This window comes from Lactuca virosa, chromosome 9 (assembly GCF_052849685.1).
Source record: "Lactuca virosa cultivar CGN04683 chromosome 9, Lactuca_virosa_CGN04683_v6, whole genome shotgun sequence".
NCBI lineage: Eukaryota > Viridiplantae > Streptophyta > Magnoliopsida > Asterales > Asteraceae > Lactuca > Lactuca virosa.
In genome coordinates, this window is record NC_136434.1 from 163,073,670 (window position 1) to 163,096,674 (window position 23,005).

The 23,005-nt window shown below is 35.2% G+C and overlaps 1 protein-coding gene across 1 annotated transcript; it reads right to left on the reverse strand.

Annotated features, from left to right (window-relative positions):
• Positions 1-6,433: 6,433 nt before the first annotated feature.
• Positions 6,434-7,162, reverse strand: LOC145139969 (uncharacterized). Its single transcript, XM_079073609.1, has one exon. The coding sequence runs from the start codon at positions 7,160-7,162 to the stop codon at positions 6,434-6,436; it is 729 nt and encodes a 242-aa protein (XP_078929735.1).
• Between the last annotated feature and the right edge of the window lie 15,843 nt (positions 7,163-23,005).

Here is a 23,005-nt window from a genome sequence, read left to right on the forward strand (position 1 = left end):
TGAATTTACAAAAACTACCCTCCATAATTACTTAATGACCTTATAGTTATATAAACGACTAAACACCCCTTCATAATACTATTTTAAATAGATTTAACGATATTTGTACTAAACTAATGTCGAAAGTACTCAACACTAGTCTTATAATAACCGCATCGTCGATACCTTTCTAATGATATATACATAATGTGTACGTATATATGATTTATACTTTATTTTAATACGTAAATATGCTATTATAATTTGTAACTCGTTCATACGAACTCCATTTTTGACGTTCTTTATATCCACGCGTTGGTGTTTACGAGTACTACAACTTTCATTTAGACGTCGTCATCTAATTCTCATTCTATCTCAGATTTACAAAACTGTATCGAATTTATCGCGCTCGAAGAGTAGGGACCAAGTTTCGTCCATATCTTTAACATACAAGCTCTACTCTCGGAATTCTTTATATCCACACGTAGGTAAAAAAAAATATCTAAAACTTTCATTTAGACTCCGTCGGCTAATTCCCGACCGATCTTAAATTTAACAGTAGGAGGAGATTATACTGTTAAATGTCCGCGTAAAATTCATAACTTCTACATACGGACTCCGTTTTCGTCTTTCTTTTTACCGTTGAGTTCCTATTAATGATATCTTCAACTCTCATTTAGGTCGCGTAGGCTAAAAACCGCTCGAACTAAAATTCGAGTTTCGGGTCGTGCACTGCTATGCCAAATCTTAGAAAATTCATAACTTCCTCATACGAAGTCAGATTTGGGCGTTCTTTTTTTGTATGTTCTCGGTTTAACGTATACTACAAATTTTGTTTAGATCACTAAGGCTAAAAAGTCTTCTACCATAAATTCACTATTTACGTCTCCCGGTGCCGTGCCAGTTTTGCCTTAAAACTTCGACGGGCCATAACTTCTTCGTTATAACTCGGATTTTGGCGTTCTTTATATGTACGGAACCCTTGTAATATATACTACAACTTGGTTAAGATTAATCCTTCTAAATAATCTTCCATCTAAAACTCATTTTTGATGCTCATCGTCTCTAAATTGACTAGCACGGATCTGCGGGCGTTACAACAGATTCCCAAACTGTCCACATCAAACAATAACCATTTAATAATTGGGTTCCAAGCCCAAGGTCCAACTCACACTCCAAAGGCCCAATAGAAAAGTAATGGGCCAAAGCCCAACATATGGACAATTTTTCCAAATTGGGCCCAAACCTCTACATGGACTTACTTTAAGGCCCAACCAATTATTCTTGTCCAAACAATTGGCATTCTGATGGCCCAATAGCTAATAATCCTCAAGGCCCAATTATGGCCCACTTATGGCCTAATTTTCCAAATTGGGCCCAAGCCTTTCCAATGGGCCTTATCCTAAAGCCCAATAATTTCCTTAGTCCATAAATATGTTCCCAATTGGCCTACAAAGGCCCACATCAGCTTAGTCCAATAAATGGCCTAATAAGAACCCAAAACCCAATTAGGGTTTTTCACATGAAATGACGATTAGGGTTAAGTGTTCCTTCTTAACCCATTAAGGACTTAATCCATTAAGCCCAAACGTACAATGAAATCGGGCTTGAGTCATATCTTCACTCCAATGGTCCAAAATGCGGGTCCCGATAAGTCTAAACCAATAATCCCAAAATTAGGGTTTTTTTTGGAAAGGGAACTTCCCTAACGAGGGTTTCCGGGCCAGCTTTCGCGCACCGACTAATCCGCCGCTGCAAACATGAAGCTTTGCCTCATGCCCTGGAGTCACTGCAGGCAAACCTCCATGGCCACAAGGGCTGAGTGGTGCCATGATTTGAACATGGGTCAATAGGTTATCCACCATATCTTCCACATGCCTTACCAAGTCACCACAACCCAAGTGGTTCAAAATTAGGGTTTTCTAAACCCTAATTAGGGTTTCTAACCCATTACAATCCAATTAGGCCCAAAATCTAAGTCCTTAGGCCCATTAGGGTTTTGCTAGATGGGCACCACCTACTACCACCTCGGGTAGTGGTGGTCAACGACGGCACACGGCGGCCCACGGCGACGGCCACCACCTTACGGTGGTGGTTTTGAGTTTTTCTTTTTATTATTCCTTTACCAAATACAACATACAACACAAGATTCCAATTAAACATACACACACACCAACTAAACACACACACACAGCCACCCTAGTGGTGGCCGGTGGTGGTACACGGTGGCAGCCACCACCTCACGGCGGTGGTGGTGGCTGATCTTGATTTTCTGACCATATACTGTGCAAACAACTTCACAAACACACCCATCCAAATATTTACTCACACAGCCACCACCTCACGGTGTCTTGTGGTGGCCGAAAACTGTTTCAGGGCAACAACCACCATGGTCGGCTGCCATGGTGGGTTTTTCTCTCGATCTCCGGCTAAGCTATCCTTCACACACCACAAACATAATCACAGCCCACCTGGTGGCGTGCAACAGTGAAGGCAACGGCAGTACTAGCGGCCATAACGATGGCTGTCGGCGATTAACAACAACTGAAGTATAGATCCCGGCGGCACCCTTGTCTTCGACGGAGTCGAGCAACGGCGACGCCAACGGGGCTGAGATGCAACGCCTGACGAAGAGTCGTCGGACAGAAGAAGGATGGCGGCCACAACATCTCCGATTTCCAGTCGGTACCGCTTCATTTGACCGATCTCGGTGGTTCTTCCTCGGTTACGCGCGTCGTCCGACAGTGGCGATGGACTTATGATGGTGAAGAGGCAAGTGGCGCGGTGGCGGCGGCTGGAGAAGGGGAGTAGTGAAGGTGGCGGCTGATGGTTTGCTCTAGGGTTAGGGTTAACATGGTGAAGCAAAGTGACGGGTTTAATACCTGATCATATAAAACTTTCGTCCATTGTACACCTTTGGTCCCTCCTTCCTAATCTCTTTTCAAACCCAGTCCATATTTCACCATTTCGACCCCATCCATGGAAATCCCTTACAAATTAAGTCCCATATTTTACTAAGTAGCCCCTCCCTCTACAATTATTTTCAAATGAGTTCCATAATTAACTCTTTAGCCCCTTTTTTCATAAATCCTTTCATATTAGGTCTAATACTTACCAAATATCCCCCTGTCTTCTAAAATCTTTACAAAATAAATCTCGAATTTATACTTTGACCCCCGAATAATCCAACTTATGGCATTTGGATTCCCAAAACCAACACCTTGCTATATAATTATTAATTTTAGGGCTACGATTCATTCATTAATTTCGTCTATTTATTTATTAAATAAACGGGGTGTTACATAAAATGAGATAAGGGATGTACCATTGAGGACGCTGAATTGACGTTGGGAAGATAATGGTCTAAGGAAGGTGGCAATTGCACTTCATAATATCCAAATCGTTGAGGAAGATTTCGAACACGTTCTGGTCGATGTTGTTGCGCTGGAACGGTAGTAGAATGACAATCCTATTTTGAGCTTCTGTCAGTGGAAGTTTGACCAAGGTTATCTTCTCGGTTTTCTGTTTCTGTGGGTGATGTGTGATCAGTACTAGGCTCCGGTGGCTCACTACTTATTTCCGGATTAGGCGGTTGATCATAATCGGTTGGTGTTAGCCAATGATCTGGGCTGGAAGAATCATTATTGGTTTCAAGATGTGCGTCACGAAAAGGGTATTGACACTCTATATATTTCACATCTCTTGAAACACAAATTTTCTTTTCTTTTAAATCATAGACACGATAACCTTTTTGCCTTGGTAGATAGCCAAGAAAAACGCAAGGCCTCCCCCGTTCTTCAAATTTATCCTTTGACGCTTTGTTCTCTTTTATATAAACCAAGCACCCGAAGACTCTCATATGATCATAAGTTGGTTTTCGATCAAATAAGAGTTCATAGGGTGTCTTGTTCTTCAGTATTTTGGATGGCAATCTGTTTATGATATAGGTGGTTGTTAACACGCATTCTCCTCAAAACTTTATTGGTAGGTTTGCTTCAAATCGTAAGGCTCGTGCTACTTCCAACAAATATCTATGCTTTCTTTCAACTACCCCATTTCGTTGAGGTGTGTGTATGCAAGATGTTTCATGAATGATTACATTATCTTCATAGAATTGTACCATTTGATTTGAGACAAACTCCCCTCCATTGTCACTATGAATTTTCTTGACTTCCTTCCTACATTGAGTTTTTATCATTTTTACAAAAAACTACCAAGCTATTGCTGGCATCAAATTTGTTTTTGATCAAATATACCCACGTGCATCTACTAAAATCATCAACAATGGTAAAAAATAATGAGCACCGGAGGTAGAGGGTACATGATAACCTCCCCAAATATCACAATGTATAAGATAGATACAAGCAGTAGTTTTTATAGAACTATCAAAAAAAGGAGGTCGAGTTTGCTTTGCCTTTACACAAGAATCACAATGTTCAACGTTAACTACTTTTCTGATATTGCCATATTTATACATATTTTTAGGCAATATTTATTTACATTTTTATTAATAATTTGGTTATTTGCATAGAATATTGGTGCTTATAAGCTTAAATTATATTGTACAGCCAAATAGAAGCATTTTCGAAGAGAGGGACTAAAATTGACAAAACATGGAACTTTGGAGGCTTCAAGGAAAGAAGAATAAAACAAACTCAGCAAAACACGTACTCACGACGTGAGTAATGGAAGACTCACGACGTGAGTGGAGTATTCTAGAAGATATGCACCGGATGAAAGAAGAGTCCATGTCGAATACATTACTATCGCACTCATGACGTGAGGCTTATTGGCTCACGACGTGAGATTGGAAAAATCGGAAATTATATAAACCCTTGTCCATTACGACTTGGGAGACTTTTTTGTTGCCTTGGAGGGTTCCTAAAGACGAATTTCAGAAGAGAAGAAGTTCTGGAATAGGGTATCAACACAAAAGGAGAAGAGAAGTTCATAAGTTGACTTATAGTTTGGTACATTTAGTATGCTTTTAATATGATTTATGTTTGTTTAATTGCTAGTATGTCCAGCTAAATTTAGTTGCTTCTGTTAGCTAGATGAAGCTGGAACTCATGATTTTAATACATTAGATTTGACTTTACTTGTTGGTATTATGCTTGTGTTAGATTGATTGAACCTAGCATGTTTGATTTATTATTTGGTTGCTTTAAATTCTTGTTCTGTGTAGTTAGTGAATATGAAGCTGCATGAATATGAATACCTAATAATTCAGTGAACACTAGTTTATTAGAGCTAAGATCAAACCAATCTTAGATAAGTAATTGGATCATTGAATTAGGTTGTGCTAGAGAACTCATATTATGACCATAATTGTGTTTATGAAATCAATCTTACATGGCCCCAATCATATTCAATAATTGATTTTGTGTTAACTATTGTGTGACCATACATAGACTTTCATGAATTAATTGATGTTAGTAGATTTAGAACTAAATTGCTAATACTATCTTAATTGGTACCAACAGTAATTGTCATAGCTAAATTATAAACCATTGAGGGAAAGTGGATTCAAACTAATAGAAGTGTTTTAGTAATTGATTGAATTTTGTATTAAGAATTAAGTTAATCTAAACTTGCAAAATTAGATAAAACCCATTCCCTTGTTAATAATTAGGTTAATTTAATAGTAAGTAGATCAATTAGTCAATACCGTTCCCTGGATCGACACCCGACTTACCCCAAGCTATACTACAGTCTGACTAGGTACACTGCCTAGGTGCAATTTGTTAGTTAAGATAGTTAGGTTATAAATTTAAAATTAGGTGTAGCTATTTGCACGCATCATTTTCCTATGGAACTAATGTGTTGAAGTTTATTGTTGGATGCATGCCCTAACCTTATGTGCCAAATATCTGAATCAAACTTTACCGTCATTTTTTCAATTCTTTTGTTCGTTCCTTCCAGTTGATATAGACCATTCTCACATCTCCCCATGCCAATCAGCTTCCTCGAGTGTAAGTCCTGTATGAGACAAATATCAGGAAAGAACGTCACAAAGTAATTGAAATTTTTCGTGATTTTGTTGACAGAAAGAAGATTGCATCTAAAGTCAGGAATATATAAAACACGATCAATTTGTGTGTCATTTGGAAGACATGCAGTACCAATTCCTTGAACTGGAACATTATCACCATTTGGTATGCTAACAGGAACTTCTTGGTTGGACTTTTCAATACTTGAAAGAGCGGATTTGTTGCATGCAAGGTTTTCGGTGGCACCTGAGTCAATGATCCAAGGGGTATTAAAATTAAACTTACCAGCCATGTTGGCTTCTGGTTTCATTATGGGTTCACTCAGTTGCTTAATCAATTTTTTGTATTGTTCAAAAATTAAATCTAGGTATTGTGCTAGACTCGGCTTCGACATTGGCTGCCTTTGGTTTTGGTTTGACAGGCTTTCTTTGGTCTCTTGTTTGCTTTCGGTTGCGAGAGTCCCACTATTCTGGGTAACCAATCTTTTCGAAACACCCATTAATGGTATGCCCATTCTTTCCACAGTGTTTACATTTGGGGCCTTCACGAGTGTTGAATCGTTTTTCTGAATTCGTTTTGTCAGGTGCTTGGTTATGTACTTGATAGGAAGCAGCTTCAGTGATGTTTCTTCTTGAAGAGGATATGCTTCGTTGTTGCTCGTCTTCTGCTACAAGGTGGTATGTGGTTCCAAGAATTGGCATTGGTTTGGTGCTCAAGATTTGGGTTTTAATGGTTCCAAAGACTTCATCGAGTCCCATAAGGAATTCATAGACACGCTCTCTTTCTCTTGACTCAACGAGTTGTTTTGCAAGATCACATGTGCACTTTCCACGAGTGCATCTTGGAATCGGTGAAATCGTATGGATCTCATCCCAAACAGCTCTCAATTTAGTGAAATAAGTTGATATGGTAGCATTATCTTGTCTCAGCATTCTTAGTGTCTGTTTTAGTTCATACGCGCCAGACACACTTTCTTTTCCAAACCGCTCTATCAGATCTTCCCAAACTTCTTGGGATGTGTTAGCATATTTAACACTGTTTCGTATCTCCTTATCCATCACATCTGTCATCCACCCTAGTATTAGAGCATCACAATGTTCCCAAGCCCGTAGTTCCACGCCGTCTTCTGCTGGTTTGATTAAGGTTCCATCAATGAAGCCCGATTTATTCTTTGCAAAGAGAAAATCCTTCATCTCTCTTGCCCAGTCGACATAGTTGTTGTCGCTGAGAACTTCATTGACATGGATCTATCGAGGGTAGTCGGTAGGATGGATGTAGAAGGGTGAAGTAGGATCCGATGATGGATTTTTGGTGGAAAGCTGATGCTGGGTGTTTCTCCTCATGTCATGGTCGTTCAGCAGGTAAGGTATCCCTGCTCTGATACCATATAAAAACTGAAGTATATGGTTTAAAATATTATTTTCATCTTATTCATCAAGAAACCCAAAGGGGTTATATATACAATACTTGAAGAAAAACAAATAGATATTGACAACTAGATATCCTCAATAAAATAGAAAACTAAGATATGTATAAAAAAATAAGAGATATCTATGAGGAATCGGAAGGGATAAAGCCGATTCCCTTTAAATAACTTTATATATATATATATATATATATATATATATATATATATATATATATATATATATATATATAAGGTCCGGTTCCTGTGAGGACTCTTTTTAAAATGAGTACTCGTGATGACACCTTAAAAAAATTGAAAAAAAAAACATAAAAAAAATACAAATCATAAAATCGAGCATAGTACTATAGCTGGGAGAAAAAAAAAGTAGAAAAAAAAATTTGCATCGTTAAAATTAAATCATGGATCATAAAAGTTGAATCATGGATCATAAAAATGATCAATGCTTCAATTTTAATGATCCATTTTTTTTTCCAATTTTTTTTCTCTCCGATGTAGTATTATGCTCGATTTTGTAATTTGTTTTTTTTAGATTTTTTTTAGATTTTTTTAAGGTGTCCTTACGAGTCCTCGCTTTAAAAAGAGTCCTCACCCGATCCTGTTTCTCTTTCTCTCTCTCTCTCTCTCTCTCTCTCTCTCTCTCTATATATATATATATATATATATATATATATATATATATATATATATATATATATATATATATATATATATATATATATATATATAGGTAAAAGTTCAAATGAGAACCCCTAAAAGTTAAGAACCTAAGAACCATTTAATTTTAGTTTATTTTTGTCTACTATCCAACAATATTTCTAACATTTTCAAACATTTCTTACAAAAAAACTTTCCTAAAACCTCTCAAACTCTCTCAAGAACACAAAACCCAACACCACCTCTGCCACCTGCCTCCGCCACCTGTCGCTTACCGTCGCCGCTTACCCCCACCGTCATCTGATGCTTTCCGTCGTCGGAATGATGAGCAGTCAAGGTTTTTCGCTTCAGATCCTCCTTTAAACTCCACTGATCTCAGATCTGGAGTAAAAAACTCTATTGATGGAGCTGTGACCACCAGATCGACGTTGTTCTTTGTCTTATGTTGTCCAGATGTGTAAGTTCCAGTTTAGATTTGTGATTTCCGCCACCATCGACGTCCAGATCTACGAGTTCCGGTCCAGATCTATGATTTCTTCCACCTACCGCCGCCGTATTCTACTGCCTTCCGTCGTCGGAATGTCGAGTAGCCAATGTTTTTTGCTTCAGATCTACCTTCGGACTCCACTGATCTCATATATGGAGTCAAAAACTCTAGATCTTTCATTTTGTCTTCTAGATATGCAAGCTCAAGTTCAGATCTATGATTTCCGCCACCACCGACGTCTAGATTTGTGAGTCCGGTCCAAATCTATGATTTCTGACGAGCAACCATCTGAACCCGATTCCGATCGACATCAGACTTGTTCTCTTGCCATTTGTGTCGTCATCGGAGCATCACAAGGCATAAATCTCAGCCTTCATCATCGTAACATAAAGGTGTTATTCTTGAACTCGTTTTTCCTCCAGAACTTGTTTTTTTCTTTATTTGATTTGTTTCAAAACTCATTTTTTTGTTCATCATATATGTACTCCTCCTCTCCTTGATATATTTCTCTCTGATTTGTTATCTGGTGGTATAGTTTAAAAAATGAAGTTATGGAAAAAAGATGCACATAAGGTGTTTGATTAAATACTACAATGAAGTTTTCTTTTAAAGTCTAAATAATGAACATTGTAAATTAAGGTATGAAAGAGTGCATGAAAATATAATGTGAATGAAACTGTGAATATAATATAAATTAAACTGTAAAATAAGTGTATTAGGTTGTGGAATGTGTAACCTAAATTGTGTGTTTTTTTTTACTTTCTGTATTTTTATGTATTTTACCGGAGAAAATATTGTTTTATGGTTATTTTGTTGTGAATTGAATTTAGATGTTGTTATTATGTTAGTATTTTACATATATGTATATAGGTAAAATACATCAGGTATATTGATTTTTTATTTTTTTTCCTTCTATTAAACTGTGAATTTAATATTTTAATCTCTCATTTGTTGTTTACTTTTGTTAATCATTTTTTAATTGCTATTAAGTTATGAATCCAAGTTTGGTTTCTTATTTGTTATAATATTTGCATAAAACATGTTATTCACAGTTTATGTTTTATGGATATTTTGTTGTGAATTGAATTTAGATGTTATTATGTTAGTATTTCCAGAAAAAAAAAATTAGGTTTATTTAAGTTGTGATTGAGATGTTTTAATGTTTCAATTATTTTTTAGTTATGTTATTGTTAGTTTTAAATGTTATTACCAATAAAGTATAAGTTTTAAGTTGTGTATGCATTAATTTTTATAAGTTTTAAGTTGTAATTGCATGATTTTTATAAGTTTTAAACTACAAATGTGTCAACTTTTCCAAGTTTTAAGCTGTAAATGTATGATTTTTTTATATAGATCTGATTATTTCAATAAAAAAACATAAGTTTTATGCTTTGAATGCATGGTTTTATAAATTTTAAGTTGTAAATGCATTATTTTTTTAAACAGACCTGACTACTTCAATGAAAAACATAAATTTTAAACTATGAATGTAGTGAATATATGATTTTTTGAAGTTTTATAGTTTTTTATGTTAGTGTTTCTCAAATAATGTTAATTTAGTGTTTTAAAATTATGATTAACATTTCATCTATTGTTTAGTTATATTAATGTTAGTTTTAACTGTTACCAATAAGTAAATATATGTTTTAAATTATAAATACATGATTTTTTATAACTTTTAAACAGTGAATACATGGTTTTTTTTATAAGTTTTAAGCTGTAAATACATGATTTTTATACATATCAGATTGTTTCAACGAAATACATAAGTTTTAAATTGTGAATGCATGAGTTTTTTTTAATAAGTTTTAAGCTTTTATGCATGATTTTTTACACATATATGATAGCTACAATGAAAAACTTTAATTTTAATTTTCTTGTGAATATATTTATTTTTTGTGTTGTATAACTTTGTAAAAATGTATTAGTTTTTATATCTGTTTTGCATTAAACTGTGAATAAGAGAATTAATTGATTTATTAAATTGTGCATATAGTATTAAAACTGTCAATCAATAATTTTATATACATATATGATTTGAAAGGAAAGATTGTTGCGACGGTGACATAAGTGGTTGATGGTGACGTGTGTAGTACTAGTTAATAGTGTTGGTAGAGTTTTGATTTGACTTTTTTTTAAATACGTGAATAGTGCATAATTCATTGTATGTTGTGATTTTTATGTATTAAATTAAAAATGGATTGTATTAAGTTGCATATTTTATATAAATTTTGTGTTAAAATATAAATGAATGTATGCATGAAAATATTAAATTGTGTATTAGTAAATTATTATGTTTATTAAACTGTGAATAATATATTTTAAACTGTGAATATTTCTTATACACGATATATTTTTTTTAAAGAAATCTACAATTTAGAAAAAAGAAAATTGAATTTTTCAAGACATAATTTTTTTTTTTGTACTAAAATTTTATATATTTTGGTTGGAAAAGTAAAAAGTATTACCAAAGAAAAATGAGCTACAATGTTGGTTCTGTTAAACTGTAAATACAACCAGGAAAATGTCATTGAATTTAATGTTAGTCCGTCGGTGGTCCGACGATAAATGGCAAGTAGTTTGTAAAGTAGAAAATATAATAGTTTGCTTAATACAATATAAATATTAGATTTGTCAAAAAATGTCTTTAATGAAAACATTTAAAAATGGTTCTTAATTTTTTTGTGTTTTCATTTGAACCAATATATATATATATATATATATATATATATATATATATATATATATATATATATATATATATATATATATATATATTCATTTTTCTCTCGTCTACAAGACTTATTATAATTCTTTCTAATTCCAAGTACTTCGACAAATTTCATACCAACCAAGCATCCCTTCATGTTTGAATTTCTAACTATTTTATAATTATGGTTTGTCATGAAAGGTTTGGTCGTTATTTTTTTAGTTTCTTCTACAGCCATCTACTTGCCTTTCTTGTATGTATAAATGTGTCAAAGACTCAAAGTGCATGGGGAATGATTTTATTTCAATGGGAAATGATCTGTATATATCAGTTTTTATTTTTTTATTTTTATTTTTTACTTTTTTTTACATAACAATTTATGTTTTATAGAGTTGTCCAATACAATATTTCAAAAAATATAAATTGTTATGCATAAAACAAAATTGTTGCCTATGAATCAACTTCCTATTTCAATAAACAAAATTGGTAATTCAAACTTATTTCATACCAGGAGAAATACATTTTGTACCATACATTGTTCAATATTGTTATTCTTACTTTTATAGTAAGAAGAAATGCTAAATTTTCTTTTTTGATGAACGTTGTTTCAAATATTTCTTATATAAGATATTGATTACATCAACTATGATTCTTAAGTTTTCTTGGATTTAATCTTATCTAATGATATTTAAATATTTTACTATTTTTAAACTAAGCTAACTTTTTTTTTTTTTTTGAAACGAAGATGCATGTTTTAACGATGTCAATACCTCAAACATCATGCCGTTTGGTTTTGTTATATATTATCAATACTTGCTATGAGCTATACCAATACTTTATACATAGGGGTATGTTTGGATGAATAATGATGTATGTACAAATGCTTAAATTATTGATTACAAATATCATAAACTACAAGACAATTTATTTTAAAGTGGGAAAATAAGAACATGGTCGTGAAATTGTTGGAGAGAAAGACAATGTAAAAGTTAAAAACGGAGGTGGTACTACTGGTGGGTAGGGCTGTTCTTTGAGAAGTGGAACTGCTCTTTCGTGATGGTGCTAAAAATCCTTAATTGGGAACAAATGAACAACTGCCAGTTCACCAAAGAGCCAAGCAAATCGTTAAAACTTAAAACCCTTAATTATGTAAAATACTCTATAGTTTTATATTTTTGGTTTAAAATAATTTTTTTTAATTCAAAAAAATTGTTCTAGTTATTTTAATAGGTCTATTGGCAACATGCCTCTAATGACTAATAGGCTTTTTCTTTTTGGAAAAAACATCACTTTTTTTTTTCAAAAATAAAACCATATCTTTGACAAAAAGAAACTATTTTGACCAAATTTTCTAATTTTGTATAACAGTTCTTTCGTTTTGTTATTTTCGTCGTTTATGGTGTTCTTAATGGTTTGAACTAGGGGTGTTCACGGGGCGGTTCGGTTCGGATAATAATAAAATTATGAACCGTGACCATGGGACGGGTACCTTACATTCACTATCCGTAACCGAACCGAATTGTGTAAAAAACCGAACCGAACCGAACTGTATAAAGGCGGGTAACCACGGTTCGGTTCACGGTTACCCGCTAAAAAATCAAATTTTGTTGGAGTTCTAACATCGTACATTACCAAGAAAATGATAAATATGATACATAGACATAAATAAGATACCATACATTTATACATTTGACACAAAACATATCATGCATAATAATATAAACAAATATAAAAAAATTGAGAAAAAAAAAAACAAAAGAGGTGTAAAGCCGCTAACTGGTACAGGGTATGTATTAAGAGTCTAATTTGGTCAAATAGCAGATTATTCTTCAATGTTCCATTAATAACCACAACTAATAAATCATAACATAAGACATACGTATCAATTATATATGCTGGACTAAAATAAAAACATTTAATTTAATGAACTAATGCTTCAATAATGTGTAAAGTGTATATATATATATATATATATATATATATATATATATATATATATATATATATATATATATATATAATGTAATACGGTTTGGTTCGGGTATCCACGGATATCTAAATATCCAAACCGAAACCGACCCGTATATATCCGGTTTTTTCGGTTTCGGTTTTTTCGGTTTTGGTTTTTCACGGTTTCGGTTTTTTTCGGTTTTTGGTTGATCGGATCGGTTCGGTTTTTCGGTTTTTTTGCACACCCCTAGTTTGAACATTAAAATCTAAAAAAAGATTAGATTGTTTTCAAAACAAAATGAAAGATTGTTATGTCCGGTTATTATTGCAAAAGGTATATTGTTGCGTAAGCAATCAAAGAAATCAATAAAATGACACAATGAATTAACGCTGCTTTGTCAGTGTGACATACGTTCACGGACAGGAACCAAATAACTATTCTATTAGACTATTATTTGACTATAGGGTTGTGCCTATATACAACTTAGGGACTAACGACCCTCAGCCTACTCCAAACATTCATTGAGCCGAATGCCCGAATACCTTTACCTGGTTCCAATCAGTTTTGGTTCAGTTATATTGGGAAAGTTTTCTCTCTAAGAATATGTCCGGTCCTTGAACCTGTCTGAAACAGCCCGAAACCGAAAACCGAAAATGATGGATTGAGAAAACCGATGACCGGACCGAAAACCCCTACGTGGTTCTAGTTCTTATTTGATTTTTGGTCAAAAAGCTCATCTCTATCCGCAAATATATTTTGTTGTAAAGGTCGATAACATATTCATACAAAATACATACATTCCCATGATGTATGAGAGTAAAAGATCATCTTCAAATATTTATTCGTTGGGTTGGCGGTGATGCCATATGCCAAAATCCGAATTGTGGTCATACACTTTTGTATGAGAGTAAAACCTTGTCTACCTCTAGCTTCTTATTTCAATTTAAAAAAATCATATTTCTCTTCCAAATCGTTAGCTATACGAAGGAATAATTGTCTACTCAAACATGAACCGTTGTTTGAGTGACGTATGGTTGTACAAACAATCACCGGCAAAGTAATCGAGTACCACAAACAATCACCGGCAAAGTAATCGAGTACCACAAACAATCACCGGCAAAGTAATCGAGTACCGAAAGATGTGTGTAGTTGCACGATCTCTGTTTATGCCCTAGTTCTAATGACTTCCAAACTTTCTGCTTCTTGATCCAAATAAATGCCTACCACTTAAATGAATGTAGACAAAATGTCGTCTGATTAAGATGATGAAGACCAAGAAAATTTCATATATCAACTGTTTTATAGAATGTTTATGAGAATAGAAAAGTAACATGTTTGTATGAAAAGTTTATAAAATATAAGAGAAATTATAAGGTTAATTTTGATAGAAAAAAACACTTAAAAGTAAATACAATTGCTCAAATCCTATTTCTAAAAAAATTATAATCAATTTATTATAATTTAAAATCATTAAATATAACGAAGAAAATTTTGGATAGTGTGAGGTTTATTGACATAATTTGAATGGGGATAACACTTTTTGTCTCCCACTAGTAAACTCAAGAATCCACTTTTACACTTTTCAGTTCTTTTCTCAACGCCAATTATTAGAGATTCTTCTTTATTTTTTCCAGAAGAGAAATATCATATACTTGAGGATTGCTTTTTTTTTTATTGTTAATTTATTAAATGGTCTGGTTTTGCCATACTTCTTTTGTTTTGTAAAAATAATATATATTATTTTAACTACAGTTCAAGAAAATATAGATAAAAATGATAGACATTCAAACACTCCGTGAAAAATATTAACCTACTTAAAACAATAAAATAAACAAAAAGATCAATATACATCCAGCTTAGGTTATTCTATTCAAAGTAATTATTGTGTTATTGTATCCATAAACGTGGGCCAATCAAATTTACTTATTTTAATAAAAAGTGATTAATATATATTATTGAATTAAATATAATTGAAAAATATCATCTTAATTAATTACAAGGGTAATTTAGTCAATTAATATAGATTTAATAAAGGAAAATTGCATTTTTTAAGGGATCATAGATTCTATTAATTTTAAAAATCCGATTTTACGAATTATAATTCTTTTAATTCGGACATTCTGACAGAATATGTTTATGAGTATATTCAAAAATAAAAATATTCTTGAACCATAAATAATAAAAATATTATTGAACATATTTCTTGATCATGACTTTAAAAACTTCTTGTAGAATAACAAATTCTTGAACAATCAATTGAAGAATAAAAACAAAAAATACATTATTTCTTATAGAATACGGGTAACAATTATTAAGAATTACATTTATTGTTAAAGAATAAAACTAAAAAAACTTTCAAAACGGGAAAGAAAACATCAAAATCTAACAACGACACTAATATATTCTAAAAGAATAATGTTGCTTAGAATCACTTTCAATTTTGTGGTCCGTTCTTCAAGCATCAACTTCTGTGATTCCAACAGAATTGGAATTCGTGATTCCATTCCAACAGAATTGGAATTCGTGATCCCATTCCAATAGAATTGGAATCTCACCAATATCATCCATTGAATCATCTACATAAACAAATTGATTTTTATCATATAAGAAGAAGTAAATTTGATATGAAAATAGTGACAAACTACCTTCACTTTGTACTTTACATATAAGAAGAAGGTCATTGACACAGGTGGCAGCTAGCGGAAGAAGAGAATAAGAAGAATGATGACAGCGGACTTTGACCAATGGCAGCGGCTCCTCCACAACCCCCTTCTCAGGTAAGAAGGTCGCGGTGTCCGGCGATGGATGCGTCTCCGAGCGGCAGCAACTGCAGCGACAGGCGGCTGTGGTGCATTCCTCCTTACACACGACTGAAATGGCGCAACCCCTCGTCGGTCTCTGTCTTCAGCCTTCATGAAAAGATAGCAACAACAACCCTCGACATGGCGGTGGATACGGTGGTCGGAGGAGCAAGAGGGTAGGGTGGCGTGTAACACCCATAAAATTTGAGCCAAATTAAAACATTTTAATCATTCAAAAACCATTACGTTCATACAACTCGTTTTCAAAATAGTTTAAACATCAGAGTATCCCCCAGAACCATATCATATAAATCATAAAACATGAGGAGCGGTACGATCACGCCTTCGCCTTGCCACGATCTCCTGAAGTACCTGAAACAATACACTGAAACTGTAAGCCCGAAAGCTTAGTGAGTTACCCCCAAAATACCAACCACACATATCACACTCATAACATATCATAAATAGAACAACCATGCACATCGGGTCTACTGTGTGACTGGTCCGCCCGCACCGGGCCTTCAGTCCACCTGGTCCACCCTCCGAGTCTAGCCATGTACGTCGAGTCTACAGTGTGATTGGTCCGCCCGCACCGGGCCTTCAATCCACCTGGTCCACTCTCTGAGTCTACAGTATGACTGGTCCGCCCGCACCGGGCCTTCAGTCGGCCTGGTCCACTCCCCGAGCCTCGACACGTCTGGTCCACCCTCTTGGGGCCTTCAGCCTATCCGGACCGCTCGCTGGGCCTTCGGAATATTCGGTCTGCCCTGGGTATGTTGGCCTTCAGCACAAAGCAGGACCCGCCTCAACCCAGCCCCCGTCAAACAACCATGTGCACATAAAACAATCAATCACATAATAATCCTCAACCAGACAAACAGTCTAACAGATCACATAGCATATCAACATCCTAACCAGGATTCCGACCTAACCGGTCACTAGCATAACATTACCCTATATCCCGGGTACCGACCTTAACCAGGTCACTAACATAACACCATCCTAAATACCAGGATGCAGATCTAGCAAAACAATAACATAACAAACAATACCCGGATTTCCATCCGATAAAGGGCCGGCCTTGGTGCCGTAGACCCTGTCGATATAGAGAGGATAACTCACCTCGCAATTGCCGACTGAAAGGATAAGATCAGCTGCTCCGATCACCGACACGAACTCCACCACCGAACACTACCAAAGAACCAATTCCATAAATACCAAAATCACCAAAATACCCTTGGAAGTCAACTTGTCAACTCTTGGTCAAAGTCAAAGTCCTCAGTCAAAGTCAACCTCCCTGACTGACTCTACTCGCCGAGTCGACCCGTCGACTCGTCGAGTCCCTATACTCAGAAATTCCCATAACCCGAGTCTACTCGCCGAGTCACCCTAAGACTCGTCGAGTCCAACGATCTCCGAGTCCCATCCTGTCCAACTCACTGAGTCACCCCTCGACTCACTGATCTGCGTCTTAACCAAAAGGGGTTAGGGGTTCTGCGACCAGACTCGCCGAGTCCACGACAATCTTCAATAGACTTGCCGAGTTGTTCTTCCAACTCGTCGAGTCCAAGCTCATCATCATAAAACTCGTCGAGTCACCCATGCGACTCACCGAGTTACTACGTGACTCAAAGTCTGATCTCTAGCCCGACTCGCCAAGTCATCTCCCAGACTCGTCGAGTCCATACGTGCATTCCCAAAATCTCGAGACACAGAGCTGCTCCTTTGCTCCAAACAATAGATCGGGGTCTCTAGAGTCCATTAGCAACATAAAGTTGCTACCTTTACGTGCTTCTTGCCCCATAATACCAAAAACCAAGCTAGAAAGGGACTTAACTCTTGGGGAAAGGCTTTTGCATAGCAACCAAAAGGGCTTTCTGCATCTTTGATCCAAATAGAGTTCAGATCTGGAGTTTCAACTCCAGATCTAACTTATACACCAAGATCTCATCATATCATCTCCAAACAAGCCCTAAAACTTCCATGAAAATGGATCTAGAAAGGGGAAAGCCAAGGATAACGATTCATTACCTCCAAAACGACCTCCAGATGAAGAGTAATCTGAATCTCCACAAATCTCCTTGATCCAAGCTTCTTGATCTTCAAGATCTCTTCACAAAACACTTAACAATGCTCCAATTTGCTTCCAATGGCTCTCACTCACGATTCTAGGGTTTCTGGGTCTCAAAGGGGGCTAAGGGAGCTGAGGGGAGGACATTAAGTCCTTTAAATAGGGTGCAACCCCGAAGATTAGGGTTTTTCCTCGACCAGCACTGACTCGTCGAGTCCAGCCGCCGACTCGCCGAGTCAGGCCACTTAACCCCGTGTCACGCACCCGCTTCGACTCGGCGAGTCAAGAGACCTACTCGCCGAGTCCCTTCCTTTATTTTCACTTAGCACCCTTCAACTTCTTGCTTCCGAACTTGGGATGTTACATGGCGGCCGGTGGTGGGAGGCATAAAGATGGAGGTGACGGCTGGAGATGGTTTGATTAGGGTTACAGTTTACATTGGAGGTGGTTTTAAAAAGTCAATGGTTACCATAATTATAGGATATTATTTGTGGAAACGAATTATCAAATTACCTATTTACCCTTATTTATTTATTTAATTATTTATTTTTATTTTAAATTTTGAATGGCCCACATTTATGCATACAATAACACAATAATTACTTTAAATACCTGAACCTAGCTCTCTCTCTCTCTCTCTCTCTATATATATATATATATATATATATATATATATATATATATATATATATATATATAAGATCTGTGCCCGCGTAAAACGCCGATGATAAATATCTTTTTGGCAAATAGTTTCTTACGGGGAAATAATTATTCGATTTTATTCTTGATGTAATTACTTTTTATATCTTTATGTTTTTACCTTTTATGTATATTGTATGTTTATACTATTGATGTAATTAATTAATTTTGGTGTCTAGTTGAAGAAATATAAATTAATTTATATATATGAATTTAGTATTTTAAAATTTTCATTTTGCTCCAAATTGAATTTCTTAATTATTTTCCTTATTTCAAGTCGTTACACTTTTGGCAGCTATTAATGAATTATTTATGCATAATTGATTTGTGCAAAAATCTTTATAACTTATATCTCTTAAAATTCAAGATATGACTAATATGGTTCATATATATATATATATATATATATATATATATATATATATATATATATATATAAGAAATAAACAAGAAAGGGAAATATAGCAAATATGAGAAGAATAAGGAAATGGAATATATGGACAAATATACACCAGAGAATCAAGGATTCCATTACTCCCTCTTAAATTGGAGCATGAAGATTGTGAATGCCCAACTTGTCAAGCAATGAATTGAACTGTTGAGCCCTAAATGCTTTGTGAACAAATCAACAATTTAGAATTTGGTGTTGATGTTTAGTGGTTGTATTTCCTTTGATTTGATTCTTTTGCGTACGGAATAAAAATCCATTTCTATGTGTTTTGTACGCTCATGAAAGACAGGATTGTTTGTGATGTGTCGTGCAACTTGGTTGTCACAAAATAAGGGTGTTGGTCCACTTTGTGTGACATCTAATTCCTTTACAGCCATCTCATCCATAGAATTTCACCGACCGTGGTTGCCATTGATCGGTATCCAACTTCTGCGGATGATCGTGATATAATAGATTGCTTCTTGGATTTCCAAGAGATTGGTGCTCCACCCAAAAGTAAGAGGTACCCGATTCTTGATTTTTTGGTGAAAGGGCAACCTAACCAATCTGAGTCACATTACACAACCATGTCATTTCTTCCTTCGTATGGCATCAAAATTCCTTGTCCAGCGGTGCCCTTTAGATATCGTAAAAAAGGAATGGCAGCCTCCATATGGGCTTCACGTGGATGAGCTACGAATTTCCTTAACATATTAACTACATAAGAGACATCTGGTCGAGTAGCTTGTAAATAGAGTAATCGCCTCACTAGCCTTATGTATCGAATCATATCTACCTTTGGTCCACCACTGTCCTTATCTAATTTTAATCCTTGTTCCACTGGGAAACTGTCGTACCCATCTGTAGTCGGTACCCATATGTAGTCAGGTTTAACCCATTTCTTGTTTGATCGGATGGATGCCTTATCACTTGCTTTAGAACTTGAAACCGATTGCCGAGATGACTTCGAACTAACTGATCTTCCTTTAACTGAACCATCTCTTGAATTTGGCTTCTTGTCCGACATTCCCTTCTTGTCCTTGGGAGTTTGATTCTTGGCCCTTTTTGCATTCCAGTCACCATTGCGCGATTGTGACCTTGAAGAATTTCTTTTAGAGGATCTCCCTCTTGGAGCGTTCTGTCAACCTTGTCTGTAGTAAGGAACATACAAACGATGTGGGCAATTTCTGGCAATGTGACCGGGAGTCCCACAGTTAAAGCAAGTTTGTCTTTTTATATAAATCAGATTGTGACTAGGTCCTTGTCCAAAATAATTTTGTTTCAAGGGACTTCCACAAGCACAAGCACAAGAACATTTAACAGATTGTTTAACAGACTTTTGTGGCTTGGGTTTTTCCAGAGTGGAAGTATCAGCATTACAAGATTTTGAATCATTATCAGGAGAACTAGAATCATTTTTGTTCTGCTCATGCTCATCTTGCACTAGGACCTGCTATTCACATGAAGTAGAGGCATTAGTATTGTTCACCTCAATTTCATCTTTGACTTTCATGTTTGACTTTTGACTTTCAAGTTTGACCTTTGACTTTCAATTTTGACTTTTAAGTTTGACTTTTAAGTTTGACTTTCAAGTTTGACTTTCAAGCTTGACTTTCAAGGTTTCAGATCAAAGGGCATTTTTCTTGGTTTCACAATCAGTTCTATTTTTGGTAAATTATTTTTTTTGTGAATAATGAGTTCATCAATCACAAAAGAGGTCAATGAAACTTCCTGTTCTCAAGCCTATAGCGATACAATTAAATTTCTTCGTGATAAAATTGATATATTACGTAGAGACAATGAGGACCTTAGGTATGAAGGATATATTCTCAGGAAGGGCCAAAAACCTTTGAAACAATCTATTAGAGGCCAAAACCAAGGACTTTAGAAAACTTCAAGAAGAATACAACACAAAGTGTGAACGTTATGATTATGCTAAAAAGGATATTGCCAAATTAACTACCGAACTTGATGCATTAAAAGCTAAATATAAAGATGTTGAATTTAACTTTAAGAAATTTGACGTGTCAAGTGAGGTAGTTGTGTCCATGATTGAAAAACAATTCAAATTTAAAGATAATCAGAATAAGGGTCTAGGGTATCAGAGTGTTCCACCTCCCTTCAATGACAACTATACCCCACCCCTTGAAACCAATGAGGTAGAGATATCTGCTCAATATGGCCAGCCCCCTGTACCAGCTTCAGTTAAGACTGAACAATCTGGCCCAACTGAGAATATTGAGGTGAACAATACTAATGCCTCTACTTCATGTGCAGAGCAGGTCCTAGTGCAAGATGAGCATGAGCAGAACAAAAATGATTCTAGTTCTGCTGATAATGATTCAAAATTTTGTAATGCTGATACTCCCACTGTGGAAAAACCCAAGCCACAAAAGTCTGTTAAACAATTTATTAAATGTTCTTCTGCTTGTGCTTGTGGAAGTCCCTTGAAACAAAATTCTTTTGGACAAGGACCAAGTCACAATCTGATTTATATGAAAAGATAGACTTGCTTTAACTGTGGGACTCTCGGTCACATTGCCAGAAATTGCCCACATCATTTGTATGTTCCTTACTACAGACAAGGTTGGCAGAACGCGCCAAGAGGGAGATCCTCCAAAAGAAATCCTTCAAGGTCACAATCACGTAATGGTGACTGGAATGCGAAAAGGGCCAAGAATCAAACTCCCAAGGACAAGAAGGGAATGTCGGACAAGAAACCAAATTCAAGAGATGCTTCAGTTAAACGAAGATCAGTTAGTTCGAAGTCATCTCAGCGACCAGTTTCAAGTTCTAAAACGAGTGCTGAGGCATCCATCCGCTCAAACAAGAAATGAGTTAAACCTGACTACAAATGGGTACCAAAAGTTCACACTCCTAAATCATATAATGATTCTAACATTTCTTCATCTTCTGTGTCTGATAAACATGATATGTCATGGGAGAGAGTACCTTGTGTAGATGATAAAGGTCAACCAAACTTTAAAATGGACTAGGTTCCAAAGACCAACTAATCCCGCACTCTGTGTTGGACCAACTATGGAGGAATATCATCAGACTTCGGTTTGTTGATAGTGGCTGTTCCAGGCACATGATAGGAGACATCTCTCAACTACATTACATTCAGAACTTTAATTGAGAGCATGTATCCTTTGTGGGAAGGAAGAAAGAAAGGATCACAACTGGGGGCTGTGTTAACGGCGTGTTGAATATCTTAACTTCGTTCTGGAATTGAAACACAGCTAAGGCTGAACATGTTATTGCATCTGCGTGCTGTTCTCAGATCATCTAGATGCAACTTCAATTGCTGAATTACAGTTTGAGTTCTCTTCTCGATACTTTTAAGTTTTTCATAAAATGATTCGTTTTGAAGACAATTTTTTAAATTTGCGCATTTATTTATTTTCTTTCTTCCCATGCACAAATTAAGGGGGAGAAATCAAAATACAAAAAAATTATAAAAATAAAAAAAAACTACAAAAATATGTTTTCTTTCGTAAGTATTCTTGGGAAGTGATATGAGATTTAGTGCTAAAGGGCAAGTTAAATTGCCTGATAACTTTGATCCCAAAAGTTCTTGTTTTGTACATTTTGCATTTTATTTATGATTTTCTTAAATTTGTTCATACTGTCTTATATGCACAAATTTAGGGGGGGGGGGATTAAAAAAATAAAAAAAAATCATAAAATTTAAAAATCCAAAAATATGTTTATATTAGTTTTATTTCCTTTTTCAGAATATTCAAAATCCAAAAATATATTTATGTTTTTATTTCTTTTTCAGAAAAATCAAAATCCAAAAAT

What these genes read in the sequence shown, in the direction of transcription:
- LOC145139969 (XM_079073609.1), bottom strand. Translation starts at nt 7,162, where the DNA reads ATGAAGGATTTTCTCTTTGCAAAGAATAAATCGGGCTTCATTGATGGA.